General features: G+C 37.0%; 1 protein-coding gene across 2 annotated transcripts in view; it reads left to right on the top strand.

The window, feature by feature from the left end:
* The first annotated feature begins 6,518 nt into the window (after positions 1 to 6,518).
* Positions 6,519 to 17,392, top strand: part of ACADM (acyl-CoA dehydrogenase medium chain) — a 30,751-nt gene continuing 19,877 nt past the window's right edge. For both annotated transcript variants that reach the window (XM_045547727.1, XM_045547726.1), the window contains exons 1-6: positions 6,519 to 6,622; positions 9,780 to 9,867; positions 12,208 to 12,305; positions 12,417 to 12,486; positions 13,122 to 13,222; positions 14,216 to 14,296. In XM_045547727.1, coding sequence (XP_045403683.1) covers positions 6,593 to 6,622; positions 9,780 to 9,867; positions 12,208 to 12,305; positions 12,417 to 12,486; positions 13,122 to 13,222; positions 14,216 to 14,296 — 468 coding nt within the window. In that variant the 5' untranslated portion in view covers positions 6,519 to 6,592. The remainder of the gene's footprint in view (positions 6,623 to 9,779; positions 9,868 to 12,207; positions 12,306 to 12,416; positions 12,487 to 13,121; positions 13,223 to 14,215; positions 14,297 to 17,392) is intronic.

Here is a 17,392-nt window from a genome sequence, read left to right as displayed (position 1 = left end):
ACTAAAGGCAATATTTCACCTGCAACCAGCTGGCCTTGCCCGGATTGCCTTCCCAGCAGGCTGCTTGTATCCCTTTGGATCCCAGATCCTCACAATGGATATAACATCAGATAAACAGCAAATGCTGAGATTTCAAATATCAAGAAATCTATTTTAATGAATAATTGGAAAATACATAATATTGAAAAATATTATATATTGAAAAACATATAATACATTTAGGAAAACACAATAACTAGACCCATGTGAGGTACACTGAAATTTTATTTCAGACAGATCCTGCTTCAAAATATTCCTATCGCTAAGAATTATTAAACCATCTGGAGCTTGAGTCTTTGAAGTGGGATAGTGGAAGGATAGTTAATAGTTTATTCATGATTTTTCTTTCTTCTTGATGTAATTTTGGTGGCTTCTATACAGTTCTTAAAAAATATGTTTCATCTGTTTCTAAATTTATGGGATAAAAGTTTTCATAGCATTCTTCTGTGATTTTTAAAAAAATCTCTACTAAAAATGCAGTTATTCCTCTTAGAAGTGCTAAAACTCTTTAAACATTTTCTTTATCAGTCTGGTTAGAGACATGTCTATTTTATTAGTTTTTTCTTCAAAAATCAGCTTCTGATTTTGTTGATTCCATTGCTTGTTTTCTATTAGGTTATTAAGTATGAAATGTCTGATTTCCTTAAGTACTAAGTTAGACAGTTGCTATCTCTGAAATTTCACTTTGACATTTCTTGTTTTATTTTTATTGTGAAGGTATATCCTCAGTCTTTCAAACACATGGTTTGGCTTGTGATTATCTTTCAGTTTTTTTTAGAGTAATTTTTGTGAAACCATGGATAAGTCAAAAATGCATGTTATTTTCGACTATGAGTTCCACTGTGGAACCAATACAGCACAGACAGCTCAAAATATCAATGAAGTGTTTGGGAAGGCTGTGGCTAATGAATGCATAGTACATTGTTGGTTTGATAAGTTCTGTTCCGGTGATTTTAATTTTGAAAATGAGCTACTTGGGCAACCTGAGACCAAGGTGGATAATGATGAGCTGAAGTGAATCCATCTCAGCCTATGCATGAGTCAGCAGCAAGGTTTGACATTACTATTACAACAATATTGGACCATTTGAAACAATTGGCAAGGTAAAGAAGCTGGATAGATGGGTTCTTTATGAATTAAATGAGCGTCAGCAGAGGAATTGTCTTGAAGTTTGCCTTTCTTTGCTGTCACAGCACAAAGGCAAACCATGTGTACACCATATTATGACATGGGATAAAACTGGATTCTCTTTGACAATCACAACCATTCAACACAATGGTTGGATAAAGATGAAGTGCAAAAACACAGTTCAAAACTGAATATTCATCAAAAAAAGCAAATGTTGTTTGTTTGGTGGTCCAGCATTGGTATTACCCACTACAGCTTCATGAAACCTGGTCAATCGATTACAGAGGATGTCTGTTGCAACCAATTGAACAAAATGATGGGGATGCTTGTGATTAAGCAGCCAAGATTGGTCAATAGAAACAGGCCAATCCTCTTGCAAGACGATGCTGGACCACATGTCACACAAACAATGTTGCTTAAACTACAGAAGCTGGACTTGGAAACACTCTGTCATCCACCATATTCACCAGACTTCGCACCAACTGACTACCACTTCTTCCAGGCTTTGGACCACTTCTTGCAAGGAAAAATATTGAATTCCCACCATGCTGTGGAAAACGCCTTTCATGATTTCATTACGACTTGCTCTCCAGGCCTCCTTGCTGCTGACATAAACAAACTACCATTAAGATGGCAAAACTGTGTCAACAGTTTAAGCACACACTTTGATTAATTGTACTGCTTCTTGTTTGAGATACAATAAACTTTTGATTTGAAATTAGACATTTCATATTTAATGACCTAATATTACATGAATATTTTGTTCATATACACAAATACTTGCTGCAGCTTTATTTGTAATAGTCTCAAACTGGAAACAATTCAAATATCCATCAACAAATCATGGTATATCCAATGAAATACTACCCAGCAAAAGAGGCAGCAAGTTCATACATACTTGAGGACACAAACCTGCTTTGGGAGCACAAACTCTAGGCAGGGCAAATTCCCATATAAGCAGATGTGAAGACAGCAACCAATGCTTGACATTTCCAGTAGACTAACTTCATGAAATTGGAGCATGAGTCAGGTGCCTACATATAGTGTGTGGGCCCCTTACATGATGAGGTTACTCTGACTTTTGGCCTACATAATAATTTCATTAGTATTGCTGCTTAGTCTGAAATATTTTTAGTTTCTTTTAAAATCTCGCCAGGTATAGTTCTCTCATTCTACCTCTGGATTATACTCTACTGAAGGACCTTTGCGTGTGAAGCTAGCATTCATTAAGCATGATGTGTCCAATCTAGTGCTTAAAGTGGGATCAATTTTTAGATATAACCTTTGCTCTACAAACAGAAGCGTCACTGAATGTGAAACTGCATTTCACTGGCAAGGCTGACAAAGGCATAAGTAACACCAGAGGCTTGGGGGGGATATAATCATAAATTCCTTTCCTATGAAATAATTTTTCATAATAATATAATGTAGTATGCCCAGTTCTATTACTATTGCAAGAGAAGACAGAACAAGAGTATTTAAAAAAGCAATGGAAAAGAAGAAAACCAGGTACCAAAAAGGTTAATGCTGTTGTTTTGCACCAAACATATTAGATTTATCATTACAATTCTATCATCATTTTTTCCATTTATCTGAGAGAAATAAAAAATATGGATGCTACCAAGAGTTTTACACTTGGCTGAAAGTCATTTTCTCTCAAACTACGGTCATAATTCTTAATAATCTCAATATTCACAAAGATGATCCTTCCAATAACCTGGGCTCTCAGTTCTTTTTCTTTCCTACAACAATCTTGTTCTCTATTTCAACTACACTCACTCCATGATGATACCCTTGACCTTGTCTTTACTATAACTGTACCTCCTCCACCTCACCACTGCCCTCTATCTTTTCAGCTCATTTTATCCAATATTCCAGTTCTATTAGCTTTTCAAACTCACTAGGCATGCCAATGCATTGAACCTACCACCTCTGTGTTGTCCCTTACCCCTCACTTCCCAAGTGTAAGGAAACAGGAAATAGTCTATACTTACACAATAATTTTACACTCTTTTCTCAAACGTCCAACATTTCCTTACTCCCTGCTAATAACCTTATTTCCGATTTCATTGAGAAATAGCGACAATTAGAAGAAAACCTCCAACTACTGCCTCCATCACATCTACCAAACTATGAGTATCTGAACTTATACTCTTACTTTCCTACCTATGTGAGGATCTTCTCAGAGATATATGCATACACACAAAATTTTGCATTTGACTCCAAAGGATTTTCAGATCCACCTGAAGATTATTCAGGGATTCCTGATTAAGAATCACTAACCTAAAGAACTAAAGATGGCCTGTCATTTATATCATATTCCCATGGGTTAGGGAGAAGGAACACTGGGGAGATGTTTGAATTATTTCACCTAAAAATGTAAGTTTTGTAGAACACTGCCCAATTAATAAAAAGGTATTTATTTAGAGGTGATTCCATTTCCATCAGTGGGCAAAATCTAGGTAAAAGATTGTTTGGCATGATGCCAAATATCACCCTATAAATTAGTTCTTAATTGCAAAGGGAAAAATACACTTTTACTATAGAAAAAATAGTCTGTCATCATCTTAATCAAATGATCAAACTTATCACTAATGCTGGAATAAACCTGACATTAAACACCTCCTAATGTCATACAATATAAATTATATAGTATGACCTATGAAGTATCCTTGCCATGTATGTTTAGTCTGAACTCCTCAAGCCTCTAGTAAAACTTGCAGTTTATAGAATAATCAGGCAACCCAGAATTAGGTCATCCTTCAGGACAACTGCCTTGGTCCCTTAAAAAAAAAATCAGTATTATTGGGTAAAATGGATTAGATTAAAAATTTTTAAATTAAAGAGAGTTAAAACTAAACTGCAATGGGAATCATTCATAGGATCCTGGTTCAAAAACTACATACAATAGGCATTTTGGAGACAACTGGAGAACCCTACATATTGACTGAATATTAAATGATAGTAGAGAATAACTTAAATTTTCATAGGTGTGATAGTTTTTTCTGGTTATGTGGATCAATGACCTTACAGAAAATATATAGCTAAAGTATTTAGAGGTGAAGTGTTGCTACCAAAAGTTCAGTACTTGTCGCCATGGCCGAATCAGTGAGAACAAAGAATGCGGACAAGTGGTTTGAGTAAAAGGAAAGAGCTGTTTATTAATTTGCCAGCAAATGAGGTGGGGGTAGTAGACTAGTGTCTCAAAAGACTGCCATCCTGGCCGGGCGCGGTGGCTCACGCCTGTAATCCTAGCTCTGGGAGGCCGAGGCGGGTGGATCGCTCGAGGTCAGGAGTTCGAGACCAGCCTGAGCAAGAGTGAGACCCCGTCTCTACTAAAAATAGAAAGAAATTATCTGGCCAACTAAAAAATATATATACAAAAAAATTAGCCGGGCATGGTGGCGCATGCCTGTAGTCCCAGCTACTCGGGAGGCTGAGGCAGTAGGATCGCTTAAGCCCAGGAGTTTGAGGTTGCTGTGAGCTAGGATGATGCCACGGCACTCACTCTAGCCCGGGCAACAAAGTGACACTCTGTCTCAAAAAAAAAAAAAAAAAAAAAAAAAGACTGCCATCCTATCTTTAGGCATAAATACAGGGCTTTTTAAAAGGGGAGGGGTTTCAGCAGTTGGACTGTGGTCTACGTGACCAGGGTCACATGTTGTTGTTTTGGAGTGTTACTATATAACTGGAGGTTTTGGTGGACATTATGATCTCATCATCCTGTCCAAACAATTTGACCTTTGTCTGAATAATTATGTGGTTTAAGATACTAGAAAACAAACAGAAAAGAACATATTTTTGTTCCTTCGATTACTGGCATCAGGAAGGAATGTGTTTTAATTCCCAAAAAGGCTAGGAGTTTTAAAAAGACAACTTATAAAACATTTCCTTGCTCTTTTTCAGACCTTCACCTGTTAGTGTCTTGTCTACAACTTACCAGTCTGACAAAAACAATATGCACATACATACGAGTACACACACAAATATATAAATCAATACAGAAAAAAAGTCTGCATCGAGGTGATAGGTGTACAGGCGATTGTGTACTTTTCGTTCATTTTTTTCTGTTTAAAATGTTCAGTATAAAAAATTGGAATAAAGATGACATGTGCAGTCAATTCCTACCCATCTTTAGGAGTCCATTTTGTATTTACTTACCTCTCTGAAGGCTTTCTTGCCTATCTCAGGATAAACTCAGCTCTTTCTCCCTTTTCAAAATTTCCCTCGTACTTTTAACTTTGAACTTAGCACTTAACTTTCTGCTTTGTACCCAGTCTGGAACAATCCACTATAAATACTGTGGAGAAAGTAGGGGAGTACAATAATAAGATACAGAAATTAAACAGCTAAATTAGAATGAGCTTATGGGTGGCCTTTATTAAGCAAAAGAAAATGTTAAGTTAGTAACAAGATTTAGGGGTGAGGTGACCAAGACCTAAACGAGGATAGCAGCAATGAAAGAGAAAAGTCCTGAGAACCACGGGAAACCTTTATATGCCTGCCTTTGGGTTTTCATTAAGTCTTACCTCGAGGTACCTAACTCTGGACAGCTTTTCAAACTCCCCAGCTTTATAACTACCCAGCCACCATCTCAGATCTCAGGGTCTAATCAGAACAAAAAGAGACTTCAGCTAGAACGTTAGGCATACATTTACTTCCAACATCCATTCCCTGAGCCAGTAGCGTTAGACAGGCTCGTCTTGCGCCCGCAATTCCAAAAACACTCTCCACATCCGCGCACGTGGCAGCAGTAAATCGCCTAGGAAACACTCCGAAAGGTCGAATTTACCCAAACTATTAAATTGCGTTTGAATTTTACAAAACTCAAACATCGTTCCGCTTTAGGGCCACCGTTTGAGAGGAAAGCATACTTCGAATCCTCAAAATAAGAAACGACTTGGGTTTCACTCATTTCCCGGGTAAAGGTCAAGGCCGACCGCACACTCGTTCCTCTCCCCAGGCCCCCGCCGCACCCCCCGGTCCAGATTCCCGTCCTACCCCGCGCCGACCCCCCCCCCCCGCACCCCTGGACCCCCCAGCGCCCGCCGCGCGATGCGCTCCCCGGGGCTTCCTCTCCGCCTCTCAGCGCCGCTCCCAGCCTCAGCGTCTGCCGCAGAGAGGGAGACCTCTAAACTCAAAGGACCAGTAGACAAACAAGCTTTTCCGGGGGCCGCCCAGGAGGGCACCTAGACCTTTCCCAAGGTCGCGCGCACGGCGCAGGCTAAGGTCACGGCGCATGCGTCCGGATGACCCGCACGAGATCCTCCCTACCCCCCCGCCTCCCTCTCCCCCTCGGCTGCCCCGCCCCCTTCTCTGGGCCCCGCCCATATTCCGCCCGCCCACGGGCACCCGACGGGCGGAGGCCGATCGTCCAGGCGCCCTCCAGTGCTGTAGCGTAGCAGCGGCCGCGCCGGGAGCCAGCATGGCAGCGGGGTTCAGGCGGAGCTGCGGGGTGAGAGGAGACCAGGACTGCGGCGGGGCGGGGGCACGGAGGTTGCGGTGTTTGGGCAGGGGGGCATGGGCCGAGAACAGGTGCATCCCGGAGGGGAGGAAGCTGTGCTGAGGAGGGAGCCTGCGTCGGGGCGCCGGAGCCTTGGTTTCCGCTCTCCTGGCCGCCGCGCGGGACTGCAGACGCTCCTTGCTCCGCGCCTGCCGCCCTCCTCGCCGCCGGACCCCTGTGTGGGCAGCGTGCTCCCTTCAGAGTATCCTTTTTCTTTCTCTGGTCCAGAAACTCTCCAAATATTTCCTTCAGGAATCCCACTCTCCCGAAGTGAATCTGTCTCTGAATAGGTGTCTCGGAACCACCGGAAAAAGGAGAAAACGGAGCACCTGCTCCTTGGGATAATTGATATGTTTAATAGGGCTTAGGTTTTGTAATATGGGGGCGATCGCTTCCTTGCGTACGATTAAAAAGTACAAGAAAAGCCTACATCAGAACTCCATGAAGCCTGTATATATATTCTAGTATTGTATCTTACAGATTCTAAGTATGTTTGTCGCTAGATGCATTTTGGTATCTAAATATTCTTGAATGTTCACATAAGACTGCCATTTACAAGTCACTTAAAATTGAATTATAGTTATGTCTTTGACGAAAACACTGCTGTTTTAGAATTTAGGATAATTCTAATGGATTGTTGCCCTTTTTTGCTGTTGCTATACAAGTTAATGGGCGCTGAAGGCAAAATTGGTGATTTTAACAATTAAAAAATTTTAACTCTGACTGGGGGCGGGGAAGGGCAATATGCATAACCTAAACTTTTGTACCCCCATAATATGCTGAAATAAAAAAAATAAATTTAACTGTGACCCCAGGAAAAAAGACAGTTTTCTGAATCTCTCCAAGGAAGGATCTAGAAAATGCCAATCCAGAAAATTTATATCCCTTTCTTCTTTTGCACTCCCATAAAACTAAGACTCTTATATTTCTAAGAAATTCGCAAAAGCGTTTAATTGTAGTGCTCTTATTGTTGCAGAACTGATGCTTGATTAAATTTGCTGTCTTTTGGCTATTTGGAATTCCATTGTTCTGGGCAGAGAGCCCAAAGTAATAATACCAATATGTATATAGCATTAGGTTTTCAAAACATTATTTTAATCACCCCCAAATACCCAGTGAGATTAGCCCCATTTTCCAGTTTTGAATAGTAGCTATAAGAAGTTTGTAACTTGTCCTGGGTCACAAAAGTAGTTGCAGAACATACACTGAATTCAACATTTCTAACTCCAAATTCTGTGCTATTTCTGTATTCATTTTTAAGCCTCCTCTTTAACTAACTGGCTAATATTATTATGTAATTAACAGGTTGATGGGCATTGTTCCTTAGCAGAGAACAGTGTACTTTGTTTTATATAACATGTTTTCCTGAAAAATCATATGTAAACTATATTTGTGAATTATTTTAAATCCACGAAATAATTCCCTATTTAAAGTCTTTCAGCAGATCATTTTACCCGTTTTGTGAGTTCAGATTTAACAGAGTCACTTTTTTTGGTCTGATTTTTGTGGAGTCTTTCTCTTTGTTGTGGAAACTAAAGAGACTAAAGTGAAAAGGCAATATGGCTAGGTGGTTGATAGCATGGACTTGTGATAGTAAATGTTAGAGTCCCGGTTGCACTAAGAGCAGAGTGACCTTGGCTAATTTTACTTGACCTTTCTGAGCCTCAATTTCTTCATTTGCAAAATAGGAATAAAAATAGTGCTTTAATCCTAGGCTTGACCTGGGATTCAGTGAATTAACATGTGTAACATGACTGTAAGCGAGAATAGGTTTGGTCTATGACAACTGGATGATGAGGACCAGAAAAACCATGTTTCACTTCTAAAATAAAATTAATGAAAATTGCAAAGAAAATGTGAGTTTTCATGCTCTGTAATTATCTTTTCAAAATTGTAGTATGAGTTATGTTATTTTGAGAGGGCTATTTAAATTACAATATTTGATATTCTAATTATGTTGTCACTTTAAATGTAGGTAAATCTATAAGTTGAAATTGTCATCTACAAAGTGGTGTTTTAACAGATTTTGAAAAACATAAGTTAGATTCTAGAAGCTTTAGTACATTCAGCTTCTCTTTTAGTATCTAAGCTTATTAAAATTGCTTTGAGATAGTTCCATCAAAAATTGTTTAAATTGTGTACTTTTAGCTGTCCTCAAACTTTACTTGGGAGCAACATTGTGGTTTCCAGTTTGGTAATGTCAGTAAATGCAAGTGGTTACTTTTGTGTCCTTTAAACTGTCATGGATATAAAAATGGGTTGCAAAAGAACAGTATCTTCTGATTATACTGTTTTTTATATATCCTTCTGAAGAAATGTGAGTATATTTCAGATATTAAGACAAGTATATTTTAGTAGTTTAGAACAGGGTTGGCAAACTTTTTTTGTAAAGGGACAAATAGTAAATATTTTGGCTTTGTGGACCATATAGTCTCTGTGGCAACTATGTAGATCTGTTGTGAAACCGGAAACAGTATAGTGTGGCTGTGTTCCAGTAAAATTTTATTTGCAAAACTAGTGGCTGCCATAGTTTGCATTGTAAGAATGCTTGTAGACAACCGCAGAAAATGTAGAATATGGTTTTATGCCAATTTGTTTTGTTAGATAGAGTGAGGTATCTTAGAAAATAGGATCTCCAAGGGGAAGGTTCCCAGAGGCATATGTGGGAGGCCCACACAGGTATCAAAGTTGGTGGATTAGGCACCTCTTAAAAACATACAATTCCATCCTATTATCTCCACCCCAGCTCTCCAATCATCAATGCCCTAGCAGCTTGTAGGTGAGATTTCCAAAATAATGGTCCTAAAATGTCTTGTACCCCTGACTGTTGTTTGTCCTGGAAATCTCTACTTCAGCAGTGCAAATACCACTGATTTTATGTCATTACTTTTTTAAAAAACATCTCCTCTATCATAGGTGATTAAATAACTGGTAACTGGCTTATTTAAGTTAAATTATATTTGAAGGCATCTAAGTAATAATGACTTGAAAAACTACGCTCTTGAATGTGGTCAAACAAGTTGCCGTTTTCACTTACAATTGTTAGTATCCGTTTATTTGACTGATGTTTAATTTATCACAGTTATTTTAATAAAAGTGTTCTTTACAGGTCCTGAGACGTATTTCTTGTTTTGGCTGGAGATCACAACATACAAAAGCTACCCCACAGGGTCAGCCAGGATTGGGATTTAGTTTTGGTATGTGTTACATTCTGTCTTTTAACTTTAAACTTATTTTGGTGTACATATGAAGCTCTCTATATATATTTGTTTGGAATATGTTTACAAACAAACTCAATAATGTCTGTCAATGAGTAGAACCAGTCACCATCCACAGATGGTTAGTCATGCCCATTTTCCTGATCTTGTTTTCTTCTTCAGCATGCTACCCTATACATTAGATCTCTCTTAGCAGCATACATACATTTATTTTCCTTCCCTTTTTCCTAAGTGTGTAGCCCAAAATAAATGATAAATTTACTGATACATATGAATAGTCTTCAACTTAAAAAGTTTAATGCAACAAATACTACTTAAAACACTTACTAGATACACAATGCTAGGTGTCTGCTAATAAGCTAAAGCTTGTTTTATCCATAATATATCTGAACTCCAATTTTGGTACTGTTAGATGAAATTCTTAGTCTTGGGACCAGCGAGCCATGTGGTGGTGGAGGGAAAAGGAGTAAGATTTTCTTCCCCTTACTCTATAAAATGAAAACCCCAGGGGGAAAAAAATAGAAATTATAATCTCTATCTTTGGTATTCTTGGCTCCTAACATGCTTCTTGCTTGAAAATTTTTACCTGTCCTCTAGTTAAAAACCTGTTTACTCAGTTCACCTGATCTGAGAAAATATTTAAAAGGCAGCTGAGATAATTAACTCACACCCAAGTACAAATGACAATCTCAAAACTCTCTAGAGTTATTATTTTTGGTTTTTGTTTAAGTGTTTTTTTGTTTTGTTTTTGTTTTTACCAGAATTAAATGGAAAATTCCAAGCAGTGTGAGGATAGCAGTTTGGGACAGTGGATCTTCTTACTTATTCAAATATTAGCATTGATTTGGTATCTAGTTTTAGCTTGTCACAGGCAAATTCATACTCAGTAGTAAGAGACTAGCAGGAAAAATTGTGGTTTGTTGAGTGACAGAGGATAAGATTAGATATAAGTGTTTGAGAGGGAGATTGTGAAGCTCAAAGGAATAGGGGTTGGATTACACCAATGAACAGTTGCAGTCTCGTTCTTTATAAAATGGGGATAATATCTATAACATAAGATTTCTTTGAAGATGAAATTATATGGTGTATGTAATGTCCCTAGCACATACTGACTAGATCAAAGTAGTTTCTTAATAAATAATAACATAATAGATCCCTGTCTTCCTTTTATCCACCCACAATGTTTATATGGACTGGCCCCAATCTTAGAAGTAAAGTTGTGATGTGAAAAACACTGGACTGAAACTAAGTATATTTCTACTGCTGATTCATTGTAAGACTACAGGGCTGTCATTTCCCCATACAAATGATTATTATAGTCTTACACATTCTTGCTCATTCTTATCTCTGTGCTTTTGCTCTCATTCTTCTTGCCTGAAATAGCCTATACCTTTTTTAAATATTACCTATTTTTTTTTTTAAGATGGGGATCACACTGTGTCGCCCAGGCTGGAGTGTAATGGTGCGGTCATAGCTCACTGCAGCCTCAAACTCTTAGGCTCAGGCAGTCCTTCCACCTCAGCCTCCTGAGTAGCTGGGATTATAGACATGAGCCACTGTGCCCAGCCTATATTCTTTGATGTTGGATGCAACCATATTAAAATACTAGAATAACATGGATTTGAAAAAATAGAATTAGTGATCAGCTCCTGTCTTCAGCAAGCCACCGTATTCATTTCACTAATTTTGTAACAACCACCCCTTATTTTATGTAAATGAATTGTTTGGACACCAATTAATAGCATTACAGCAGGGTTCCATGTTATTATCTTTTAAGAAACCACTTTTACCAGTTGCTTTGTGCTAATTTATAAACTGGTCTGAGTGTAAAGAAGGAATAAAGTTAAAATTATGACCATGATATATGACACTTTGAAACAAGTTTTATTGCTTTATGGTCACTGTGTCTCGTCTCTTTAGATAGATCCTTGACATTAGGGACATGACTTATATATTAATTTCACATCAGTGTTAGTAAATATTTGATAAATCAGCTTAAGAACTAGTAATAAGTTTAAAAAATATATTTTTTACCTCACCAATTGAGAAAGAAAAACTCGAGCTATACAAGTTTATATCTGTTACTCATTTGTAAAAGCTAGAAATCTTACTTATTTCAGCATTTCTGTTGACATAGATTTATTTATATTGTATAGTAAAACCTTGGTTAGTCAGAAAATGCATTGTAGTCTTTGACTTTCTGGATGATCGAGAGTTAAAGTCCCCATTATTAATATAAATTTCCACATATTACTGCATAGCACTTTTTTCTTCAACTCATTGTCCTATTTTAATATTTTCTAAATAACTTTCCCTTAGAGTTCACTGAACAGCAGAAAGAATTTCAAGCTACTGCTCGTAAATTTGCCAGAGAGGAAATAATACCGGTTGCTGCAGAATATGATAAAACTGGTGAAGTAGGTATATACATTTTAAAGGGAGAAAAGGCTTTTACTTTTTTAAAAGAGATTATATAATCAAACTGTTTAGCTTTTAAATATAACTGTGTTTTTTTCTTTTTCTTTTAGTACCCTGTCCCCCTAATTAAAAGAGCTTGGGAACTTGGTTTAATGAATACGCACATTCCAGAGAGTTGTGGTAAGCTTTCTTCACATTTTTAATCCTAGAATGCATATGAACAAGAAAAATTGTGAAACTTCACTTGGTCATTTTTTCAAATATTTATTGCCATTAAATGGCTTTCTACTTTTATCTCCCTGGTCAGGCTACAGTATTTGCCTGTTTTTAGAAGCCTTATACTCTACACTTAGAGACATTTTTCCTTCTTCTAACTGGTTCCAACCTTGATTTTAAACGTTGATAACTTCTCTCTCTAGAGTTAATCAATTTGTTGCATTTTAATCCTACCTTCTATTTTATATTTTATTGAGACTTTTTGTGAAATGTCACTCATTTCCTCAGAGCCAGTTTTAGCAGAATTGAATCAAGTTTTTACAAAAAGAAGTTGGAACAGGAACATAGGCTCAAATAACAAATAGAGAATTTTTTGAAATTTTTAAAACCTATTTTAGACAGGTATAATTTGTTACTGTGCCAGTCACAACACTTACACATGTTAAGTGTAAGTGTTAATAACTTACACATATTATTTTTGCAAATTTGCTTTTAAAACAAATTGGGTCATATTGGAAATAATTGAAATAGTTTGCCTTTATTTCTATCAAGATGCACTACATATTATAATGTGCTCTTAAAACATTTTGATGCTGTAGGAGGTCTTGGACTTGGAACTTTGGATGGTTGTTTAATTGCTGAAGAATTGGCTTATGGATGTACCGGGGTTCAGACTGCTATTGAAACAAATTCTTTGGGGGTAAGTTACTTAGAAAATAAATTGCCTAACTGAGCTGTTAATGAGACAGTTACTACTGTTAGGTTAGTCGGTGAAATAGTTTTCTTTAAAAAGGAGCACAAGATTTAGCAGTGGAGCCTGGAGTTCTGATTTCCAAGGCTTAGTCACTGTGGCCCTGTTGTCTCCAGTACTTGGAATTCTAACTGTCCTTGTGAGCAAACTGTACACTTTGGCTGCAGCTTCAGTGGCAATTCCTAGGTAAGGGCAAGGCCTAAATCCAGCATTCAGGAGCAGGAACAGGATAGTCTGCTGCCACCACTGGCAGTACTGAAATTTAGTGAGCAATTCTTAGGAGGCCTGATCGTATATACTATGTCATGTATCCTAAATTTAATTCCTTATTTGTGCATTGTACTATGGGTAGATTTTCACATATTATCAACAAGTCCTACATATAACTTAATTTCATGAAAATACTTAGATTAGCAGATTTATTTCCTTACGGTTTTAGCTCTCTAAAAAGTTCTTTTTTTTTTTTTTTTTTTTCTTTTTTTTTTCTGAGACAGAGTCTCGCTTTGTTGCCCAGGCTAGAGTGAGTGCCGTGGCGTCAGCCTTGCTCACAGCAACTTCAAACTCCTGGGCTTAAGCGATCCTACTGCCTCAGCCTCCCGAGTAACTGGGACTACAGGCATGTGCAACCATGCCCGGCTAATTTTTTTTTTTCTATATGTATTTTAGTTGGCCAGATAATTTCTTTCTATTTTTAGTAGAGACGGGGTCTCACTCTTGCTGGTCTCGAACTCCTGACCTCAAGCTATCCACCCGCCTCGGCCTCCCAGAGTGCTAGGATTACTGCTAGGATTACAGGTGTGAGCCACCACGCCTGGCCTCTAAAAAGTTCTTTGTACTTAGCTCTTGGGTAAAAAATAGTTCTTTTATTTTGAATTATAGTACCTTTGAATTATATATCTAATAAAAATGACTTGCTTTTTTAATGTCAATTTTCTTTGGTAGCAAATGCCTGTTATTATTGCTGGAAATGATCAACAACAAAAGAAGTACTTGGGGAGATTGATTGAAGAGCCATTGATGTGTGTGAGTATGTGTAGCTGCTGCTTTATTTCACATTTAAGGGGGAACAAAGGTGCTATTTCTCCTTTTCAATCTCTGTGTAAATATTGGGTTATATGGCATTGAGACAAAAGTTAGCAACATAGTTAGGTACAATGTTTCTGAGATGCCAAGAAAGTGTCATAATCGTACCATTTATTTCCAGGAGAGAGTTCTGTTTGTGATATTTCTGGGGTGCCAAAATGTCATAAAAATCTCCTTACTTATATTCAGGTGAGAGAAAACTACTTAATGGAGCATTTTACAGAACTCAGTGACTGCATCAGGAAGTTCAGATTGAAAGTAGGGGACAATTTGTGTTTGAACTAGCAGTGTTTAGAACTAGTAAAAAACTAATGTGAACTTGTGACTGAAGATATCAACTTATTTGTTGAATGAATGAGTTGGGGAGAATAGTTATAAATTTTATTTAAATCCCTAAGAAAGCAACTGAACAAATTTTTAAATTGGATTTTAAAAAAAGATATTTTATTTAGATAGATACACACACTGAGGTTCTGTTCTAAAACTTGTTTACCTAAGGATTTTTACTTGCTTGTTTATTAGTCAAACTGATTTGAGTCTATGGTGTGACTATGATATTGAAATATAGATTATTATTAGTTTTGAGCTTATTGTGAAAATTCATCTGAGAAGAGCAGAAACTAATATTTGAAAATAAATGTTTTTTATTTATTTCAGATACCTAAATAAATATTAGGCAAACTGCCCAATAAAGACATTTATACATATTTCCTAGGTAATTTGTAATTTTTTTCCCAACAAATAAGAGTTTAGACTAAACATTCTCAATATTGTCTAAGAACTGTGTGAAACATATAGATTATTATTCCATAGCATACTCAGTTGTCCCTCTGTATCCGCAGGGGCTTGGTTCTAGGACATCCCCAACTCCCATACCAAAATCTGCAGTTACTCAAGTCCCTTATATAAAATGGCCTAGTACAGTCAACTCTTCCTATCAGTGGGTTTCATTCTGCCATTGGTTGAATCCACAGATGCGAAACCTGTGGATGCACAGGGCCAACTGTATAATAATAGAAATAGGGACGGGCGCAGTGGCTCATGGCCATAATTCTAGCACTCTGGGAGACTGAGGGGGTAGGAGTGCTTGTGGCCAGGAGTTTGAGACCCCCCTGAGCAAGAGCAAGACCCTGTCTATACAAAAAATAGAAAAATTAACCAGGCATGGTGGCAGGCACCTGTAGTCCCACCTACTGAGGAGCCTGAGGCCGGAGAATTGCTTGAACTCAGAAGTTTGAGGTTACAGTGAGCTATGATGACGCCACTGCACTCTAGCCTGGGTCACAGAGCAAGACCCTGTCTCAAAAAAAAAAAGAAAAAGAAATAGGCTAAAAAATTAGAAGCATAGAGATGGTTAAGAGAACCTACCTTAATGTGTTGATAAGAATATCTGTAATTATATTAGTTATAAATAAGTATTTCTAAAATATTTAAGTTTTTAAAAGTAATTCAAGTATTAAATAGTTGACAGTTTTGTTTTTTATTAATAGCTTCAGTATATTTAAAAGTATATTTACTATAGTCTTTAAATTATCAACTTCTGAGTTAAAGGTTTACTGTACATTTTCCTTCTGCATAAAAGCAATAGAAGTACTTAATATATGGGGTCAAGGGTGAAAATGAAAATTGTAAATAGGTATATTAATTATAACATTTTGATTAACTTATACTGAGATTCAGTTAATTAAATCCCAATACATATATTTTAGATTGTACTGCATAAAATACTGCATTTTATTTAAACTTTTAAAAAAATAAAATTTTATAACCTTTCCAATTGTAAAATAGTGTAGAAAATTTAGAAATATATAAAGAAGAACAAAAACATCTATAATCCCTCACATATGAAGTTGACTGATATTACTGTCTTACTGTACTCCCTATCAGATTTTTTTTTTTTTTTTGAGATAGAGTCTCACTCTGTTGCCAGGGCTAGAGTGCCGTGGCGTCAGCCTAGCTCACAGCAACCTCAAACTCCTGGGTTCAAGTGATCCTCCTGCCTCAGCCTCCCGAGTAGCTGGGACTACAGGTGCGTGCCAACACACCCAGCTAATTTTTCTATTTTTAGTAGAGACGGGGTCTCGCTCTTGATCAGGCTGCTCTAGAACTCCTGAGCTCAAACGATCCGCCTGCCTCAGCCTCCCAGAGTGCTAGGATTACAGGCGTGAGCTACTGCGCCCGGCCCTTATCAGATTTTTTAATATATAAGTGTATTTTTAACAATTAGGGTCATATTATACATAAAGTTTTATATCCTCCTTTAACATCATGAGCATTTTATTATGCCCTACTTCTTTTTAAATGCTATGTTACTACATAATTTGTTATCTAATGGATGTATCATAAATTATTTCACTATTCTGTACTGTTGAATATTTAAACTCTTTAGGTTTTTGCTTTTAAAAATAATGTCATGGTAAAAATTGATACAGAAAAAATTTATACATGTTTTTGGATTTAACTTTATGGTACAGATATATTTGTTATTGTATGTGCATAAGATTTACCTGATCATGTGGTCAGATATACTCTTCCTGAGGAAGAGTACAGAGATAAATAAGGGCAATACTGTAATTTTTAAAATACTATTTAGTGCAAAAAAATTTATCAAAATTATTATGTTTATATATATATAAAATATTAGAAGAAAACATTTCTTTTTTAAAGATTGGGTTAAATCTTAAGCAGTATATATTTAAAATATATGTAGTATTAGACAAATTAGAATCAAGTATTAGACTAGTCAACAGGCTTGTTATGGACAGGACACAATAGAACTCGTTTGTCCAAACATAGTCTTAGAACTCAGAAGTCTGTGTAAAAAGCCTAATGATGAAAACACTTGTCGTAAAACCATGCATTTCCCATGGAGCTAGGAAATAGCTGGAATGTTACTGAAACAACATTGAACTCAGAGTTCCAAGACCTGGCTTCAAGTCTTGGTTCAGCCATATATTATAATTAGCAGTGTGATCTTATATAGTCACTTAACCTCAAAGTCTCTTCTGAAAACAAGGACTATGTTATCCAAAAGCG

The sequence above is a fragment of the Lemur catta genome, chromosome 3 (genome assembly GCF_020740605.2).
Source record: "Lemur catta isolate mLemCat1 chromosome 3, mLemCat1.pri, whole genome shotgun sequence".
NCBI classification, from domain to species: Eukaryota; Metazoa; Chordata; class Mammalia; order Primates; family Lemuridae; genus Lemur; species Lemur catta.
Note: the sequence above shows the minus strand (reverse complement) of the source record. Positions and strands in the feature narration are given on the sequence as shown.